Source organism: Melanotaenia boesemani, chromosome 21, assembly GCF_017639745.1.
Source record: "Melanotaenia boesemani isolate fMelBoe1 chromosome 21, fMelBoe1.pri, whole genome shotgun sequence".
NCBI classification, from domain to species: domain Eukaryota; kingdom Metazoa; phylum Chordata; class Actinopteri; order Atheriniformes; family Melanotaeniidae; genus Melanotaenia; species Melanotaenia boesemani.
Genome location: NC_055702.1, coordinates 15,577,263 through 15,598,644, shown reverse-complemented (window position 1 = coordinate 15,598,644; position 21,382 = coordinate 15,577,263). Strand labels below are relative to the sequence as shown.

The following is a 21,382-nucleotide window of genomic DNA, read 5'->3' as shown; positions in this document are numbered from 1 at the left end:
GTCTATCAGTGGAAGTAGTTTCTTGTTACATCCTCATTTTTTCCAAAAAGTCTGTTATGCAAGAAAAACATTATGATAATATCTTTGTTTGTTTTGTTTTTATAAGCTGCATTTTTTTTTTTTTTTAAATCAGTGGTCTGTCCACATTTGGTCACAAAATCCCTTTATTCCAGTGTCCTTTTAAAGGTCAGAGAGTTCATTCAATCCCCAAAATTTTACTGACAGAGGAGCAGTATCACTGTTTTTGGTTTACAAATCCCTACTTTGGGACATGAAATCCGTAGATCAGTGTGTCTATTTATAATCCATGCAGCTACTTGTCGCGATGCAAGAGGAAAACAGTGCAACAGTGTTAACAGTTTGTAAGTGCTTATTTTCACAATGTAAAATTTACCTGACAAAACAGGAAAACTAAACATCAGTCCTATCTCAAACTCATACAAAATAATACTTGAATATTCCTGTGTGTTTAGAAATGCATATTTCTGTGACCAGAATTTAATTGGCTGGATTTGGAAACATAAATACATAAATAAAAGTAGAACATTACATATTAAAAGGGCATATTACATGGAACATAGCTAAATTATAACAGGAAATACTTCACATCCTTATTGGCATTATAACTATTGCTGTATGTTGCATGTTTCCTGTTCTTGCTTTTAAAAAAAATCAGCTGTTCAACAATTTGAAGTTTCTTTCTTTTGCGTTTGTTCCTTAATTTTCCAACTGACTGCTGCATTCAGGCCATTTTTGTGTGTATCTGTCATAATTAATTGTGCATTTATTCTTAAACAAGTTTTCCGTGCTGTATGAATTAGTGCATGCTCATATCATTACAGATTTTTAACTGTGTGCTGTTAACAAGCTGGGAGGTCACCCCTCTCTTTATCCCAGGGGAGTTATCAAGCATTCGTCCATGCTTTCCAAGAAGAATTACACATTCTGATTAATCAGACTACTGGATAGATTTTCACTTTAGCTTGCTTGATCCTAAAAACATTCAAACCCCAGGGAAGCTCTTTCTCCATCTTTATGTACCTGATAGAATTTTATCCTACATCTGTGGATGCAGCAGCCAACTGTGCTTATTAATAATTGCTTTCTGAAATGTTCCTGAGTCCATAAAGTGGTTGATACACAGCTGTTTTTAATGCAAGTCCAGCATTCGGCATAATTCTGGTTTGTTTCTTGTGGGTTTGTTTTACCTTTTAATCCATTAAACCTATCTGAGTTACTTTTATTCTAATTTTGTAGCATTGCATAACTTTTCTTTGATTCAATGCTACTTCACCAATTGTTATCAAATGTGCTTAAGATATATTCAAAGTAAGCATCCATTTTCTAAAAACGATTACATTTTCTAAACGTATTTTTTTTATATTTATACCCCCTTTTTTAAAAAAAATAAGGTTATAAAAATAATGCAACACTGTTAAGAATACAATTGTTTCATGAGCAATATTTATTTTCAAAAATTCCAACTCAGCAAACCAATTTAGAACGACTTGCCTTATATACAATATATCAACAACACAATATATTTCCAGTCTTTTACAGAGTCTTTGAGTTCTTGCATTTATAAAAATGTCATTACATGACTAAATCTTTGCATAGCAATGAAATCCTCTGAGAACTGCTTGATCTTTTCTTTTCAGTAATTCATAAGAGTAAATTTTTAATGGTAACAGTCAATCTATCAGAGAGTATTAGAGGAAGACAGTATCAATAGTAATGTATGATTGTAAAGGTGCAAATAAACTTTGATTGGCGTTGTCCTTGATCATCATTGACGGGACATCATTTGGACGAACTCTGCAAGGAAGGTGGGCAGGATGATTAGTGTACTGTCAAGTGAGAAAAGCCATCATATTTATGTGTGCGTTGGGCTGGTAAACACTGTTGATCTAATGTCACTACAAATGAAAAACAATATGTACCCTCAAAGTCTACAGTGCCGTCTCCATTGTCATCTGCTTCTTTCACTATAGCATCGATCTCTCTGCGGCTCATTTGTTCTCCCATCAGCTTAGTCATGGCTGCCCGCAGCTCCTCTGTTGTAATCTCTCCATCTCCATCCATGTCAAACTAACCACAGAAAGAAGAAATTGAACAAACAGTAAGACCTTCACAGGACCACTATGAGCAAAAGGAACTGAGTAAAATCTGCTTATGAGAAAAGCTGATAGCTGTTCCTTTCAGTTTCTTTCTCACCTCTTTAAAGGCATCTTTGAGTTCCTTTACACCAATCATCCCAGCTGTCTCTGCCAGGAGCTTTGGGGCCATAAGTTCCACAAAGTCCTCAAAGTCAACTCTGCCACCAACTGTGGAGGAAAAAAGATGGTGGGATGACATCATACTTCCATTTTTTTCTTAGTTTCTAACCAAATCAAATTATCAAATATCAATTATAAATTCCCCTTAATGTTCAAATTTAGCAAATAATTGAGAAATTCTACAAGTTCTGCAGGATATGTTTGGTTCAGTGAGGACTCACGGTTCATATTAATATTTTGGCCGAGCTCAATCAGTTCCATCTCAGTGGGCATGTAACCCATTGTCCTCATCAGGTTCCCAAGGTCCTTACAGCTGATCAGCCCATCCTTGTCTTTGTCAAACTCATTGAAAGCATCACGCAGTTCTGCAGAGGCACACACAACAATAGATTTAAGATTATGAGATGTAGAAAACAGTATGGAAACTGCCAGGATTGTGCAGATCAAAGTAATGTTGAGATGTAAGCAGGAGAGAAACTAAGTATGCAGCCAGTAAGAACTGGACTCACCATCAATCTCATCGTCAGCCAGTTCTCTCGACTGTAAAAGCAAAAAGAATTTGCTAAGGACCAGCGAAATATGGACTTTTATTTAAAAAAAACCCAACATAAAACCAACAAACAAAAAAAAAACATATATATTTACAACTAAACACAATACACATCTGAAAATGTGTAAATGAGTAAAAATCCTGTACGAAATATGATTACAGAACTAAAATTAAATATAAGAACAGATTCAAATGTGGGGTGATTCTGATGGCGTGGATTCATATATACATTATAAGCTTCCTGTCAACTAGTCAGTGTTCACAAAAAATTCAAGAAAACCTTTTATAAAAAAAAGTCCATAACAAGTCACTGTACTTACAATATTTTTCCCCCCTCGCAGGAAAATGCACGCTGCACCGAAACTCATTTCTGCAAGAGCAAACATAGCGAGTGGTTTGTGATAAGAAAAAAGTTACGGTTGCATTCAAAGTTGATGATGTCTGATACACAGCTTTTCTTAAAGACTATTAAAAGCTGATTTAAAAATTATCCATTTTAAATTGCATTAGAATATCTCAAGAGGTTAAAATCATTTTCATAATTTAAATGACAAAGTTCAAATAAATGTCACTATTACTGCCTGCACTCACCGTCCTCTGGTGATTTCTGCTCATCAGCCAAGCGCATCGCACATGAGCCCTCTGGTTGACACTCAGCAGCTGACCCCTGCTGTGCAGAGAGCTCTTTCTTCTCCTCCTTCTCTTTTTTGCTCTTCTTCCTAGAATCAGACCTGTCCTTCTTCAGCCAAGACAGCTTTGCCTCTCAGCATGCAGAGCCCCCGTCTGCCCTGCGTGTCAGGATGCTCGGAGGTTGGATGAATTGGGGTGTGGCTGCATCTAGGATTGCATGCTAGTAGGGGAGGAGTCAGTGGCATGACTGGGAGACAGCAGGATCATGTATGAGCTCAGGAAATGATGCCCTGGTTTCCATCTGAGTGGTGACATCACTGTAAGTAATACTGCTTTCTGAACCCACCACTGACAAAGAGAATACACTCAGTTAGTATCGGTTATAGGGTGCACTTGCTTGTTTACAGTTAATTAATTTATTCCCTCATCCATCCAATTTTTGTACCGCTTATTCCAATTCAGGGTCGCAGGAGCCTATCCCAGCAATTAGCAGGTGAGCGGCAGGGTACAGGTTGCAAGTCCATCACAGGGCCAACATAGAGAGACAAACAACCAATCACGCTCACACCTATGGAGAATTTAGAGTGATGAATTAATCGTCTTTGGACTGTGGGAGAAAGCTATAAACCTGGAGAGAACCCACATATACACGGGGAGAAACCCGTCTCCAGCAAAGGCTCGAACCAGCAGGTTGCTGTGAGGTTGTGGTACTAACCACCACACCACCGTGAAACCCGAATTCACTCAGATAATTAAACATTTTGTTTGTGAATTAGTACTTGTGACCTGAGAACAAAAAGGCACAACTCCTGCATTTCATTAATCCATCATTTAAAATCACAGTTCATTACACAAAATTACACATCCCCAATTTTAACAAAAGTTTGAACACAGTAAAAAAAATTTAAATAAAAACAGAAAGAAATTATTTACAAATTTACAAAGAAAAAAAATTCATTTTAAAACATATATACAACTTTTTTTGTTTTATTTCTTTTCTTCTCAGAGCATCAGCTCCCATTTATATGAGATATTTTTAGGTATACTTTTGCTAGTTTCAGCAAGAAAATGTTGTAAAAAGAAGGTGATGCTACACAGTGGTAAACATGATGTTGTCTCAACTTCTTTGAGAAATGTTGCTGTCGTCACTTTCATGATGAGTTCATATTTTTCATGAAACATTGAAAAGTCTTCATTTTAACATGTAATATGTCGATTGTGTTCTTTTATAAATATATATGAGATTTCCAAAATATTGCATTCTGTTTTTATTTACATTTTCTTTATATTGACATCTTAACCATTTTGCAAATGAAGTTATAATAAAACCATTTCCCTGCATCAACGCACAAAATTTTCTGCACAGCTTGCATGAACATTATGTATCACTGACTAGTGATCTCAATTCAGCTGACTGTAACAGTACTGATACTTTGCATGTGTACCAAATGGCAAAAAGACATCTAAAAGTCAAATGACACTGGTGTATTATGATCAAAGCTTGTATCAAAAATCTTCTTTTATCAACACACATCAGAATTTCTTAAAGCATTGACTGAATATAGTTGAGAAGACATTGATATTTTTCAGGACACAACAGAAATCACACATTTAATATCCTAAGATCATCTATTTATATAGTCCATGCAGTTGTTTTTTTTTTTTTGTTTTTTTTTTTGTGGAAAAGCATATGACAGCATTTCAATAAAACAACAGAGGCTTATGCGGATCTTTTCTTTTTTTCAGACATTACCAAAAAACAGATTTTGGGAGTATTAAAAGGTCATAGGCTCTGACAGCTTTTATCCAATTGTATGGTAATCTGTCACAGTATTTATTTGATTTGCATGACTCAAAGGAGTATTTCTTCAATAACCACAGGGTTGATGTAGATTTCCTTTAGCAAGGATGTTCATGCTTAGTCTTAATTAAGTGTCTGAGCTGAGACTCAGACGCATCAAATCTTAATGGTGTGCATGTCATCTGCATGGTGTGCATGAACCTCTTCCCTCTGTGTGCCCTCTGTTATGTAAATCCATCTGAAATCTGTTTGCATAAGAAGCTTAATCTGTCACCACACACACACACGAGAACTAATAACGATTTATTATCTGTTTTCCTTTCCTTGTTGTAGTGGGCCAGTTGAGGAGGTTATGCAAGGTTATATCCACAGCTGTGAAAGGGTGTCTGTAGAATGGAGGGCTGGAGGTATATGGGTGACTGAAAGCTGAGAGGGGAAGGAAGGTAGGTCTACATGGTAAAGGGATTAGTATCAGTTTAACTGTGGGAATGAGTAAATTGTGATAGGATGGTTACAGGATGGTGAAAAACATTTTGTATTTCTTTATTAGTTAGATGCTTTTCTAACGGTAGCAAACATCACCCATCAGTCCTGTTAAGTTTCCCTGTATTTAGCATGGTTAAGAAAGCTTCATTATTCATTTAATTTATGGTGAATAGCAGTTTGGTAATAATAATAAAATTAATATTATTATTATTATTATTATTATTATTAATAATAATAATAATAATAACAATAATCTGGGTATGTGGGGTAAAAGGTTTATTTTTATGTTGTCTGTCTGCTGGAATAAAAAACAAAGAGATTACACCTGGTGATTATGTAAGCATTTACTGAGAAAACAAGTCACATGTGAGATTGTCCTTACATGTTTTGAATGGAGAAAGAAGTTTCCTTTAAATCACCCCATTTTTTTCTTTTTTTTTTCAGTTCAGCAGTCGTGTGGTAATTATTCAATGGTGACATCACCCTTACACATTATGCAACAGCATCACACCAGTATTATTATTATTATAATCAGAGTAATTGTGACATAATAATCTGTCATTTCAAACATTGAGCACTTTTAAATTGGGTGGATGCCTCTTTTTTATGATGTGATGTGTGAGCTGACAATGTGATGTCAATTTCCTTCATGTGATGGAATCATAGTATCTTGCATACATTTTTCAGCTGAGAAATTCTTCTCATCACCTTTACAGAACAGCACAGAGCAGCAGCCCTGGAGAAGAAAAAAAATCTGACATCACACTTCACCAGGGTGAACAACTGTGAACAGAAGAGATCCCCTTCTTTGGTCAAAGAGAATTTAATCGTTAGGCTGCCACTTCCTGTGATTGTCAGCGGCAATAAAATGGTCAGACACATAAGATGTACCAGAAATCGTGTTTCTTTTCTTTGCATGTGTGTGTATTTGTTTGCAAGTTAATTGCAAACAAAACAACAAATCATTGAGCAAAATTGGTGGCATACTAGTAGTTAAAATGCCTGTTAACTTTTTTTTTTGTCTGTTTATCCAAGAACTTAATCAAAACACAACACATTCATTATTATTTAATACAGATTATAAATTATGTAAGAGTTTATCCACCTTTATCCACCACTGATCAGCAGAAGCAGCAAACACAAAATTAACAGCCAACTTATTCAAAAGAGTACTATCTGTTCCCCACAACCTTAATTTCCCCAGTCCCTTCTGGAGGACAGTTGTTGCCAGTTGGCCATGCGACACAGCTGTTAAAACTGGCGATGTAATGTGTCATGATCAGTGGGTTCTGGTTTGGGGTTTTGTTAGTCTGGTCAATTTGAGTTCTGTCTTTCCTGTTTTATTTTGTAGTTTTTTTCCTTGTCTGTTCTTTTTTTGCTTCCTGTTCATCGGCTCACCTGGTTTAATTACATCTCGCCTTCTTTGTGTTTGTGCTTCGTGTTTTTGCCAGAGGTGTCCAGCTCCTTCACCCCTTGGTCTATGGTGGGGCCCTTGCCTTGTTGGCCACTCTGGGGTGTCCTCCACTGCCATGCCTGCTGTCGTCACGGCCTCCTGGCTGCTCTCCAAAGCCTGGTCACCCGGACTGTTTGTATCATTTTCTATTTTTTTTTTTTTTTGTTTTGTTTTTTGTTTGTTTTTTACATTAATTTCTGGAAGTTTAATGCCTTTGTCTTAGTTTGGTCTGATTCCTTATAGGTCCATTTTTTTCTGTGATACTTTTATGTCCCAAATTGATTAGCCTGTTAGTCTTTTGGGATCAAATAATAAATTATAAATTAAAGCATCAGCCCATCACCCAGTATAAGGTACAAAGACAATAACTGCCATGGACTACCACACCAAAGTCTCACACTTCATACAGTGGTGTGAGAACAACCACCTGAGTTTTAATGTCAGTAGAACAAAAGAGCTGACAAACTGTCCTCCTTCATCCCAGCACCCCATTGTCATTACAGTTTCAAGCAAATCGACATTCAGAAAAGAAGTCAGCAAAGGTATTCATGTTGTTCCTCACATACTCATGTTACTTTATCAAAGCGTCATTCATTCAGTATTGCTTCACCTGTTTTTGTTTTTTAATTAAATTGTACCAAACTCAAAAAGGTGACCAAGACTGCTGCAAAAATAGCAGGTCTTCCTAAACCTCACTGAACTTTATAACAAGGCTGTTATATGCATTGCAATCTCAATATAATTTACCAAACATTTAGGGCATAGCAGTAGGTATTGAAAGTAGTTGAAATCATTTGTCATTACATCCATTAACAAAACACTGAGTGAGACCGCAACTATTTCATATGTAAGGGTGGATGGGTGGGTTGAACATCTATTACAGTGAGTCAGGCTGTAAGGTGGTGTGGTGGTTAGCACTGTGGCTTAATAGCAAGAAGGTCCCTGGTTCAAGCCATAAATGGGGAGGGGTTCAAACAGGGTCCTTGCTTTAAAATCGCATGTTCTCCCTGTGTTTGTGTGGGTTCTCTAGGTACTCTGCCTGAACTAGAATAAGCGGTATCGAAAATTAATCAATGTATTATGGTGTCTCTATTGCTATTGTTGTTTATTTTGTTCTGATAAACAAGTGGAGTTCTGTGAAAATCTATGTATTATTATTAGCCCATTTTAGTGAGCTTTTTTTTTTATCAGTTTACCATAAAAATAGGTTATGCTGTTATTTACTGGACCTGTTTGTATGGTTTGTTTCTTATAGTATTCCAGCTTGTGTAACGTTTTGGCGAATCTCCTTTGCCACATGGGGATAGTGTTATTGGACACTCGCCTACTTCTGAAGCGTCGAAGAAGAGTACTTCCGTTTTCCTCTCGGCTCCCGCCCCGCTCCGCCATCATGAAGTCTTGAACAAAAACGGATGAGAGCCGAGCAAAATGGGGATAACACGAACTGAAGATGAAACCCGCTCACAACATTAACAAAATGACATTACAGAGCGGAAAGCGGAGTGGAACGGCGGATTTTAATGAATCTGTTTCACGCTGAAAACGTTTCAGCCAGCTCCTGGCGTTACGTTATTTAGTTAGCAGTTTTGCTAACAGCAGCCAGGGCTAGCCTCTGATTTTCCCTGACAGACAGCTCTGCTTTTCGCTGGCTGGCTAGGTTAGCTGGCAGACGTCAGTCAGCTAGCTGTCAGTCTGACCGACTGGCTCTTTACTCATGTCAAGTAGCAAATCGTGTTAGCTGTCCATTTGACGGGGAGCATCAGGATGGCGAGGAGTTTCAGTCAAACCATCGGCAGACAGAATGTGGTTCGTTCGTGGTGAATAGACACCAAAGCCGAGGAAAGGGGAGTAAGACCAATATTTTCCAGCCAGGCCAGTTAGCTAGCTCCAGAGCTAGCTACAGTGGATCCCAAAAGCCACGGTAAGACATGTTATAAATCATTCAGCGTTGCAAAGCTGCTGGATGCGCATCCCTACGTCTGCCTCCATGGGAGCAACTAGACAGCATTATTAGCTACATATTTTCAGCTCTTAGAGACATTGACATTAATATGAAACCTTGTTTTGGTCCTTAACATTCAGTCAGCACGGAGTTGTTGTCTGCTTGCTGTTGAATGCGTGTGATAGATTTCTTTGCTGAGCAGTAGCAAAGATAGCCCAGTTGCCCATCCAAGTAAAAAAAAAAAAATCTAGCTTGCTCAGCTGAAAGCCACATTTGTGATACTTTCAGCAATCACATATCTGAATAATTACTTCCTTTGCTGGACAAAGAGCAAGATTTTTGTTCTCTAGACACTGTTCTCTTGTAGACTCACAGATTGGAAAAGTTAATGGTAGTTAAAAATTTAAACTGGATTAAATTACATCACAATAGATTTACTTGTCTCTTCCTATGTTGTCTGCCACCAGTGTGAGGTGGCTCAGCTCTTAAAAAATAGATCAAGAGCTTGCCATTGGCTTGGTTGCAATATTTAAAGAACTTCTCATTTTCAAGGGAACCAAACACTTCCTCTCTGGCTGTAGCAAAATGACTACAAAAGAATAACCTTATTCTTTGGCTGCATGATCACAATTGTTCAGGAAACATTTTATCAGGTCTATCACATTCTGTTGTGATTAGAGGTTCATAAGAATCAGAAAAGCAGGTAAATTTTATAGTCAAAACATTTCTACAGCAAGCAAACCATGGGCAACCTAATGGTTAATGCTGTGCAATGTTCTGCTACTCATCATGAATGTGATGTACTTGCGTTTTAACCCATTCAGACCTAAGGACTTAACTAAAAAATCAACCTAATATAAGAGTTTTGTGGAAAACTTGAAAGTTTCCACTAAAACCTTTATTTGTCAGCTTCAGAAGAAGCTGCAAACATGAAATAAGAACAGAATTAGAGGTCAGACCTGCTGCTTTTATTGTAATTATTTGACTATTTCACATTTTTATGAATATTTTCTTAAGAAGTGCTCATGTCACATTAGGTTTAACTGTACGCATGTTGAATCTGTTCTGAATCGATGACTACATATGATTTGTGATACTCCCTAAAATCCGACCTCAGAAATCCAATATTGTTCTTGCTGTATTGTGTACTACATGTTTGGTTAGTGCTTGATACTCCTCATTATTTCACACCACTTTTATTTATATTTCATTGGCAAGAAAAGTTTCATGTCACAGCATCAACATTGCAGTGTAACTATGTTTAATGCTGACATAATACAGTTTATAAAAGATTCACCATAATTTACTCTTAACATTTTCCTACTTGAAAGAACACTAATCCCAAGACAAACCTTTTAATGTAACTTGTTTTATTGAGTCTCTTAAGGCTAGGTGGAGTGGAGGAGAGGAGTGTTTTGCTCAGCATAGACTGAAAATCCATACATTTCTATGAATTTATTAAACCACACAATTAGTCAGGGTTAGTAGATAAAAGAAACCACTACAAAAGCAATACGTGTAGGGGAAAAACATTGCATGTGCTATTTTAACATGCTTGAGTCATTTAAAAGATTTTCTGCTTCATAAAGAAAATAACTTTTATTTGCAGTTAATCTGGGGAGGCTTCACCTGTACCAGCTGTATCTTAAATGAGTGTAATGAATAACTGAACATTTTAAATAAATATGCAGCAATGAATAGTTTAGACAGCATTAGATAGAGAGAGACAAATGATGGATGTATGAGTGGGTGGATTTAGGGGCAATACAATTTGATGGGGTCTTTGATGCTTGCTATTTATAAGGGCCAACACAGTGTGTTTTTGTATTATCTAACTTTGGATGTAGATGTAGCGAAGGATGTGCTTCATACACACGAACTGAATTAATTTGCTTGTGTCAGGCTGAATGGCAAACACTGTTTGAAGCTGCAAAATATGGGTTGGTAAATGGTAGCATTTGGTATTAAAGTTATGAGAAGGCATTGTGGACATATCTAAGGCCTGGTACACACATAAGGTTTTTTTTTAATCTTATAAGATTTTTTATCGGTTTGAGACCTCACACGTGAAGATAAAAAAATCAGGACTTTAACAGTTTTGATCATACTGTGTGTGGTGTGCTCAGATAATCTCATCACAGAACAACACACACATAACGATGCTGTCTTGCAACTGATCTACAATCTAGTCCTCCGAGCTGGACAACTCGCGTGACCGGACGTGATCTAACAAAATTGTAGAAGAACCATAGCAACAATCGACAAAAAAAACAAACAAAAAAAAAAACAAAGAAAAAGAAATGTAGCAACAACAGAAAAACATAACACCCAGCTTGGAAGAGGATATACAAGACGAGGGAATGATGGTGGTCTTGGGACTATTGTTAACAGAAAAAACCAGAACTGAAAAAAACAAATAACAGACTGGAGGCAGCGTGAACTTTATGTACTTCCTTGCTCCCCAGTCAGCTCGCTCTCTGATTGGCTACATTCCGTTCCACGTCCACACACCTGAAGATATTTTGTTGTAAATATTAAACATGTTTAATATTTCCAATTGTCGGTCATGACCCGTTTCGGAGCCAGTTATCGGGACAAATCCACTCCTAACACACCTCAGACTGAATGACAATTTTATAGGAAAATCTTATAAGACTCAAGATAATCGGGCATTTGCCATCCTTGGTTGGGATGGGGCAAAATCAGGACAAAAAACATCCCAATAATCTTTGCGTGTACCAGACCTAAGATGGTCTCTATAATGCTTTGACAGATGCTGTAAACTGTTTGATTGGATGTCAGTGTTTTTAGCTTAATTGTTGTTATACACTTCTCTTGTTTCTGTCTTTGCTTGAGCAAAATGTGTTTTTACCTCAACAGTATATCTAGAAGAATTGCTTATGTGTATAATTTCCTCCAGAGATATATGACAGACTGGACCATATTTCGTTTCAACTCATGTTTCCAACACAAATGTCTGTAATCCTTCCAAATAACAGATTGTCACCCAGCGTGTCTCTTGCACTCTCACCAGGCGCTGGCCATGCCATCGAGTGTGCGGGCCGGGAGCCTGAAGGACCCGGAGGTGGCTGAGCTGTTCTGCAGGGAAGATCCCGAGAAGCTCTTCACAGACCTGAGAGAGATCGGTCATGGGAGCTTCGGAGCAGTCTACTTCGTAAGTTACTTTCATCAGTGTTTGGGTCTGTGATAGGGATGGGATACCAATGCAGTACTGGCCACACTTTGCAGTAACTTTGTTAAACGGTTCCTTTGATAAACGAGAACTTTTTTTGTAAGATTGTATAACAAATAGGATTTTAACAGTTCACTCATCTCAAAAATGTTTTTCTTTTTAGTCTTCTTTCATAAACGGATTTATTTTTAAATATCTGTGTAAAGTTAGTCACTAAAGAAGTATTCTTATATTTGTTTACTTATGGGAGGGTATCAGCAGGCCTCTCCAATCTCAGATATAACTTGTAAAAGCTAAATTTAAATTATATTTTAAATCCCACAGAAAGAACTCTAAAGTTTCACCACCAATTAGACTTAACAGTGCAGAGGGTTAGAGTTTGTTTGAACACTAAAGATTTACAAGTTAACAATTAAGATTTAAAAAAATAAGCTACACTTACTTACACATGTTTGGTAGACGCCAGTTTTTGAGCACAAGTGTAGGCCTGAGGCCTAAACATTAATGGTTGAATCTCTGCAGTGTTTCTTCTTTAACCCATTCAAATCGGATGTGATCCCTTGACACAGGTACTGTCGTATCGGACTAAACAGAAATACGATTTTTGCATCAAAACTAAACATTTTTTAATGAAGGGTAAAAGTAGGTTGGACTTCCAACCCCTTGAACAGTTTAAAGTAATATTTGGCTTCGACAAATTAGCAGTTATTGTCGAGTATTTTTACAAACTTTAGAAGGAAATTTTTCAGTAATAATTTTTAAATAAATATTAAAAACTCAATCTTACAAGATGTTTTGTATTGCTGGCATGAATATATCTGCTAAATACGGGTATTATGTGTAATTAGGAAGTAATAAGAAAAGTAGCGATGCATGATACTGGATTTTTGGCTGATGTCCGATATGCTGATATTTTACAACTGATTTGGCCGATAACTGATATTCCCCTCCCTCCACACCTAAGTGGAGAGATTTTCTAGTTTTCTCTGTTGTGGAATTAAAATACAATATTATTTTGCATACCCTTTGTCACGTTGGCACATGCAAAGCTAAATGATGATGCATTATTCACTCCTTGCAATAACTCGTATTATATACAACATGTCAGACTGAATCATGACAACTGTTTTTAAACAATACAAATAAGAGCGTCCTAATCTACTTAAAACAGACTGTGATTATGTTACCCAGTGCCTGTTATTTTATCAGTTAATTGTATTGATGGGATGGCCGATATCTAATTTAGAACCCGATATCAACTGATGCAGCATTGTGCCAATAATATTATGTATCTCTAAATAAAATATTGTTTTTGTGAATTAAGAATGTTGTGTTATCAGTGATCAATCACACAATTACTCTTTACTGGAACATTGTTCATCTTTTTCCCCCCAAAGAGTTTTTGTATATTTTGCCAGTGAATTTATTATAAATGGCATATTACACAGATAAAATCATATTGGTTGTTGAAAATCAATTAAAGAAATAATAAGCACCAAAAACAATTGATGGCTGTAACACTGATGATTAGAAACACTAAATAATTTTTAACAATAAACAATGTTTTAACATCCAAATGTCACCCAAGTGAATCTTTCCAGCATCAAAATGGCTGATGGTAGGAAAAGATGTAACAGCTCAGTGGTAAAGCTGAAATTATTTCTCTCAGATGATTTTGTGAGAAAATAGGGAAGCAAGAGATCATTTTACTTCCTGTAAGAGCACAAGGTGGATAAACCTATCTGCTGAATATGAAAGGTGACAGGAGAGGAGAAAAATAACACCAACATGGTGTGAGTCAGGGACAAAGAACAACTTGTCATTGGTGGATGAAAAGCCCTGTTTAATGAAGGGTAAAAAAGAGCTAGTCATGGATGAAGAGATGGACCGGAGAGTGCACAAAAGAAGAGGAGAGGAAGCTTTGCAGAAATCTTTTTATGTAATAGCGATTGTTGTGTCCAGCATAAAAATGGCTGATGAATCATAGTGTATCTCGAGTCCTTTGTGGGGGAAAGAAAAAAAAATGTTTCACTTGTGCTGCCAAACAATAGTTTTGAGCTGATGCTCAACCTGAAATTAAATAAAATGGTTGGGAAAAAATAAAACTGTTTAATGAGTATCCATGGTTTTAGTGTTTTACTCTTGTCCCTAACCCATCCATCTTAGGCCCATGACATCCGCACAAATGAGGTGGTGGCAATCAAGAAGATGTCCTATAGTGGCAAACAGTCCAATGAGGTAAGACCTGAGAACTCTGTAATCCATCATCTACTGACCTCGGATCAGTTTTCTTCATCATGTTGGCTCTTGTGTGAATGTTGATCTGTCCCTGCTCCAGAAATGGCAGGATATCATCAAGGAAGTTAAGTTCCTCCAGAAACTGCGCCACCCCAACACTGTTGAGTACCGTGGCTGCTACCTTAGAGAGCACACAGCCTGGGTGAGTGTGTGTTTTCCACTGAATACTCACTTTATTCTGTGGTTTACAATAATGGAAAAAGGAGTAATGGACAACTAGAAATCTGAAATGGCCCTTACATCCTGACAAAAGCACTGGATGATCACAACTCTTTGGTACCGTAGAGGAGAGGCACCATATTTCTGTAAAATGGGAGGTTGGGACCAAGGAAGGGACATTTGGGTTAAGTCTTGCTTTGTAGCACAGCAAGGAATATTTTAGCAGTCTCTTAAAATTACAAATTCTGCATTTATATATATTTGCATCACCAGTCTCTTAAATATTTCAGGAACCAAACTTGATATTATAGTTTTAAAGGAATATACTGCAGAGTTAAAGAAAAAGGCTGATGTCAGATTAATACTGACTCCATGGTTATGAGATGCAAAAACTTTACAAGGTCCTTCATTTGTAAGAGTGTAATCACAACCTATAATAAAAAAGCATCAGAAGCCTCGCTTAGACATGATAGCAACACATTCTGGGGCTGTTAGATTAGTATTTCCTCTTCAAACTGTACCAAGCAGCCAGCAACTATGAAAACACAAACTAAAGTTTGCTCTCTTCACTTTCTCTCCTGAATCTGTCCATAACATTTACTCTCTGTCAGGTAAACAAAAGCAAAGCGTAACTTGATCTTAAATGCTAACACAAAAACAGGAAATGTCGATCCCTCATCCTACAAATAGCATCTTTCTCTTCCTTATTTTGTTAGTGAAGTAGTTTGCAGATGATTGCCACAGAATCTGTATTTGTCTAACCAGTGTGGGTGTCCTGTTGTTAATCCTGTTGGCGCAGTGTTTAGTTCACCTGGCATAGCAGCCACCTCATAAACGCAGCCAGCCCGCTTTCATCTACTTGAAAACTCTCTCATCTACCTGATGAACAATAAAGGACACTGGAGCCCACACAATGTGTGTCTTAAAATTCCATTTGGAGATATTTTTTTTTATTTCATTATTGATGACATCATGTTGATGTCACAACTAATAGATTTTGAAAGGCCTGACTAGACGTAGTCAAAAATCACCTAAAATGCACATCCCTAATATGACTAACTTCTTACATGCAGCTCTGAAAATGACTGCAACTTGCAGGCAAAAATAGACTAGATTGGTCCATTTTTACTCTGTTCTGTCATGTTGGCTAACTTGTGCAGTCTAATGAACAACATGAACTAGCTTAATATTCTCAGAATGTCGTGCTTATCTAAATTTGTTGTCCAAAGCAATCTGTATTACAAAGTTGAATGCTATCCTTTCATGTTGTGATTGCCTACAGGCTTGACTCCTTGCAGGTAGTAGTGACTGTACATAACTCTATTGCTATGGGTATGTTGTGGCTCCCAGTGCACCGAAGAACATGCTATTATTGGCAATGGGAAAGTATTTAAGCAGCTTAGTTTTAGCAGTTGTGCCCACACTTGAGATACTGTGCAGACATAGCTCTTTCGGTGCATTGGAAATGTTGTAAAAGCAAACTTCAGATCTCCATGTTGGAGTGAGCATAAGAGCCCTTTTATAGGCTGCACCTTAGTTTGACAGCAGCTAGTCCACTTAAACAAATGTCATGGAAAATTGTTTGCATTTTAGACACCTCTTTTTGCTCATTAGTTGCAATTTAACACCTCTATCTCTCTTAGCTGGTGATGGAGTATTGCTTAGGTTCAGCCTCTGACCTCCTAGAAGGTAAGAAGGAATGAATAGTACCGAGTTTATTATATTTTTAGTTGTTCAGACAAACATTATTTGATATCCTCTCGTTTCTCTTTCCTTAGTCCACAAGAAACCTCTTCAGGAAGTTGAAATTGCTGCCATAACCCATGGTGCTTTGCAGGGATTGGTGTATCTTCATTCTCACAACATGATTCACAGGTAGCCTTCTCCTCCTACGGTTTAATGACTACAGACAAAACAAATGCAGGGGAGAAAGCACAAACTGTGCTGCCTGAGACAAGCTTATGCAACAGTGCTTGTACTCACACACTGTGCAGCATCACATTTTAGTACATTTTGCTTCTGTTTAGTCTCCAACAGTTTATGTGTTTCTATTTTTGCTTTTCTTTGTTTTTTTCCGACATGTCATTTTCTCCTGTCTTCATTTCATTTGTCTCAGGGATGTGAAAGCAGGAAACATCTTGCTAACCGAACCAGGACAGGTCAAACTGGGAGACTTTGGCTCTGCCTCTATAGTTGCTCCAGCCAACTCCTTTGTGGGAACACCTTACTGGTAAAACATTTATTTTCTGGGTTGAAGACAGTCACACTAAAACGTTGTTCTTAACTTGCTGTTCTCCATGTCTCATCACACCAAGTGAACAGCTTCAGTCCAGGTGTGACAGCCTGAAAGATTATGATTCATTCAGAGTATGTAAAGTTCCTACTTGCAAAGCTTCTAATCTGCAGAGTAACTGAGCCTTTAACTTGAAGCTGTTAGAATTCTTTTTTAATCAACGCGCTTTTATCTGTTGACTCATTTGTATATATTTTCATATCTATCTGAGCAGTTGAAACAAGCTGCTGTAGCTGTCATCCAGCTGACTCTTGTAGTGCTGTATTATCCACTTTTCAGCAGGTAGAAGTTACTGTTGTTACTGTACATGGCGCAGCCTACTGCCCATCATGTCTGTTGATGGGCTGCAGAAGTCGGAAATGAGTTTACCCTGGGGTGCTGTTCTCTCTTGAACCAGAATCGAAGTAAAGAGCTGAAAATGGCTAAATTTCTTTTGTTGTGTGGTTGTTTTCTTGATGCAGGATGGCCCCTGAAGTGATCCTGGCCATGGACGAGGGGCAGTATGATGGGAAGGTGGATGTGTGGTCACTTGGCATTACCTGCATAGAGCTGGGTAAGAAATGGCCATGACTGTGTTTTTTCTCTGTATAAAGCTGAGATGCTGCAAGCATTTTCCTTCTTCTCCCCATTTCTCTTTTTGTCATGCTGTTTCATGCTTTGTCACTCTCTAGCGGAAAGGAAGCCTCCTCTGTTCAACATGAATGCTATGAGTGCCTTATATCACATCGCCCAGAATGAGAGCCCTGTGCTGCAGTCTAATCACTGGTGAGAGGATGAAGCTTTCTAACTCATCTGTGTCCTTTTAGGCACATAGGACTGTTATGGGGAACTCAGCTGAGCCACAGCGGAGATTTAGTGATAGTTGCATTAAATAATTTCTTGTGGTTATTGACGCTGATCTGAACATTGTAATTGTTGGGACTGATTCAATTCACGATATCTTAAAAATACATGTGTTTATGCATTTTGGTAAGACTTACTTGATTTAATTATTAAAATTTCACGTAAGCGAGACTAATGACAATATGATGAGAAAGATCAGAATTTTTCAGCTGCTCTAAGGTGGAGTTAAGCTTGCTTGCTTATAATAAGCTTGTTCATTATGAGCTCTTCTTATGAGGCTTCTCAGGTGGCTGTCTGGTGTCAGAACAGGACTTTTTAAAAGCTTTTTTCAATGTTGCAACAGTATAAACTACATGTTCTCATTTATTGCAGCATGATTAATAATAATATTGTTTGTACCTCTTTTATTAAAATATTTTTATACGTTTCAGGTCGGACTTTTTCCGCAATTTTGTGGACTCTTGTTTGCAGAAGATTGCCCAGGACAGACCTACCTCTGATGTGTTGCTCAAGGTACATGGAGCTGAGTAAAGTCATTTCAAATATAATTTGTAATTTGTGCTGAAGAAATTATGCTTATTAGTGATCGAATAAGGCTCTGGAGATGGTGGCATTCATTCATTCATTCATTCATTTATATATATATATATATTTTTTTTTTCTATTCTTAGTCCAGCTCAGGGTCGTGGGCTCATCCATTTCTGCCTTGTCATCTCAATGGCTAATTGCCATTTCAGGGTACACCCTGGACAGGTTGCCAGTCCATCAAAGGGCCAATATAGAGAGACAAACAACCTAACAGAGTGACCAACTAACCTAACATGCATGTCTTTGGAGGTGGGAGGAGGCAAACTCGCAGAGAGAACCCACACAAACTCCACACAGAAAGACCAGCAACCTTCTGGCTGCAAGGCCGCGGTGCTAACCACCACATCACCGTGCAGCCCGGTTTTAAACCATATTTTATTTCATTGAGACTTGGAACATTTCTGTCAGTGTCAGTTTACTTTTATTGAGAGTTGAAAATACATAGCTGTTCTCTGTTTTCTCTTGCGTGCACTAACTTAACTATTAGGCCAGCATGTTGATGCTGGGAAATGAAAGATTTGTTATTTGCTTGATTTCAAAGCAGATTGTCCTTTTTTGACACAAGAATTATAATTGTAGGGCCAGTGTGCAAAATAAATGTTTATCATGATCATTAATTAAATTTTTATACCAAGCAAGAAAGATATTAGTTATATATTTTGTTCCATATGTTTACATTTATTTAAATTGCCATGCTTGGTTTGTTGTCAGGTGTGTACTGGCCTGAACCCCATTATATAAAATCTCTGGTTTTACCAGAATTACTCTCATAGGTTTGAAGTTATGCAGCACATATGTCACATAATGGGGTTTGATAGGCTTCTTCATGAAAGGAGAGGTGTGAAGAGTGAAAAGGACCTTTGATGTCCTTACATGATACCTTTGGTTTTTCATAATAAAATGTTAAGATTTTTTTGTTTGTTTTTAAATATGTTTTTATTTCTAACTTGTCCATAACCTACCTTCCACCCAGCATCATTTCCTATGCAGAGAGCGTCCCATGACTGTTGTGATGGATCTGATAGCACGCACCAAGGATGCTGTAAGGGAGCTAGACAACCTTCAGTACCGGAAGATGAAGAAAATTCTATTTCATGAGGCACACAATGGTCCAGCACCAGAAGGAGGCGATGAGGAAGAGGTAAGAATGAAACACAGAAAAGTCAGCTGAAGGGAAACATTAGAAAAATGCAGAGATTAGAAAATTTATAATGAAAAAAACACTGAGGATTTATGCTCTAGCTTTTTACTCACCAGTAGATTACTTGAACAAGTGACACCAGTTTGTAATCCAACAACGTAAATAACCCTGTAGTCGTGTTACCGCTGTATTAGTTGCCTCAGCATAACTCCGTTCACAGCCTTTCTTAGTTTGTATTGTACTTTCTTTTTTATTATCTCAAATCATCCAAAAGGAAGTTACTGAATTCGGAGAATGCAAGGCTGAACTTTTGTAAAGTGAAGCTTTTGACTTGTATTATTTTGAATATTAGGCTGTATGTCTTCAGACAGATGTTTTTTGCAGTCCAGTGTACTATTATCATCACGTAGCCACCAATCACCACACTAAACAGGCTTTTTTTTCCCCCAGAGTTGCAACTTCTTGGACATAACTTCGTATTTTTCCCTTCTTTCAGGATGAGCAGTATACGTTGCGCACCGGCACAGTCAACAGCATGGAGAGCTCCCACTCTCTGCCATCCATGTCAATCAGCGCCAGCTCGCAGAGCAGCTCAGTCAACAGCCTGGCAGACGGCTCTGATGACAGCGGGGAGATGGCCATGATGCAGGAGGGAGAGCACACTGTCACCTCTAACAGCTCTGTCCTACACAAACCCCTGGTCAGTCCTCATGTCAAAACTTTTTATGGATGCAGTGTCCACCTCTAAAATAAACCCTCTCTGACTTTATGCCTATTAATTTAAAGAACAGAGTATTGTGTTTTATCAGGTTAACAATGTAAAAAGATAAGCTATCAAGATCAAAGCAGTGAGCATGAAAATATTGGAAGGAAAATCTTTTTCATTTTTGTTTTTGCCTTTTATTTTTATGCACTTTAACTTTATGTATCTCATATTATCCTTTCGCATTTTCAGTCCCTCCTAAATGCTGGATTCAAACCATATGTTTTATATAATTTGAGATTAATCCACAGAGGGAGCTTTTCCTTATTGGGCAGACCAGTTTTCCATATGTTCATTTGCACCACCTACAGGAAAAGGAAAATAAAAACAATTCAAAGTTCAAACATTGCAGCAGAATTACGTGTTTGTAATGCAGCAACTTCCCACAAAACAGGAAGCTTTAAGATTAAATGCGGGGTTGAATTGAATAAAATAAAAGAATTTTGAGCTTGGGGAATAAATGAAATGGTTTGACCAGCGATGTCTTACATAATATCTAAATCAAACTGAAGCAGCTCTCTAATCTACAATAAATCTGAAGTAACTGAGATTTATTTTTAGTTAAATTTATTGAAGGTATTTAAAGAAAAAAATTGATTATAAATCAGATATTGTTTAACTGCAATTCTCTCCTTGAAGTGATCCTACAGCTTGAGGTAATTTATTTTGGTCAAACAGAACCTGATGACATAACAGCCAGTTTGAAAAATAGTTTAAGCGGATCGTCTTTTTATTTATTAATCCTTTCAGTTTAGCTTTCAGTGACATAGAAGCCAAGAATATAATATTGACCCCAACTACATGATAGTCTCACTTTCACATGGTCCAAATTTAAGGATTTCTCTCCCTTTTTTTCATCATCTAAGGCGGGATTTATATAAACAGAAGTGAATAACTCTTGTTCCCCCAAGTAAACATCTTATACTGAGTTAACCCTTCATGCCAGCACTTACTAGCCTGGTGCAT

At 37.5% G+C, this 21,382-nt stretch overlaps 2 protein-coding genes across 3 annotated transcripts in view; one reads left to right on the top strand and one right to left on the bottom strand.

The window, feature by feature from the left end:
* Nucleotides 1-1,507: 1,507 nt before the first annotated feature.
* Nucleotides 1,508-3,614, bottom strand: cabp5a (calcium binding protein 5a). The gene is made up of 7 exons (XM_041973277.1): nt 3,418-3,614; nt 3,147-3,196; nt 2,786-2,816; nt 2,498-2,641; nt 2,215-2,324; nt 1,941-2,088; nt 1,508-1,815 (listed from the first exon to the last, which is right to left on the bottom strand). Exons 1-7 carry the CDS (start codon nt 3,452-3,454, stop codon nt 1,787-1,789), a joined length of 549 nt encoding a protein of 182 aa, XP_041829211.1. The 5' UTR covers nt 3,455-3,614; the 3' UTR covers nt 1,508-1,786.
* A 4,940-nt stretch (nt 3,615-8,554) lies between these two features.
* The window catches only part of taok2b (TAO kinase 2b), a 29,465-nt gene continuing 16,637 nt past the window's right edge, over nt 8,555-21,382 (top strand). For both annotated transcript variants that reach the window (XM_041973276.1, XM_041973275.1), the window contains exons 1-12: nt 8,555-9,117; nt 12,173-12,313; nt 14,498-14,569; nt 14,670-14,771; nt 16,432-16,477; nt 16,567-16,663; nt 16,905-17,018; nt 17,543-17,634; nt 17,753-17,846; nt 18,356-18,437; nt 19,486-19,653; nt 20,150-20,353. In XM_041973276.1, coding sequence (XP_041829210.1) covers nt 12,182-12,313; nt 14,498-14,569; nt 14,670-14,771; nt 16,432-16,477; nt 16,567-16,663; nt 16,905-17,018; nt 17,543-17,634; nt 17,753-17,846; nt 18,356-18,437; nt 19,486-19,653; nt 20,150-20,353 — 1,203 coding nt within the window. In that variant the 5' untranslated portion in view covers nt 8,555-9,117; nt 12,173-12,181. The remainder of the gene's footprint in view (nt 9,118-12,172; nt 12,314-14,497; nt 14,570-14,669; nt 14,772-16,431; nt 16,478-16,566; nt 16,664-16,904; nt 17,019-17,542; nt 17,635-17,752; nt 17,847-18,355; nt 18,438-19,485; nt 19,654-20,149; nt 20,354-21,382) is intronic.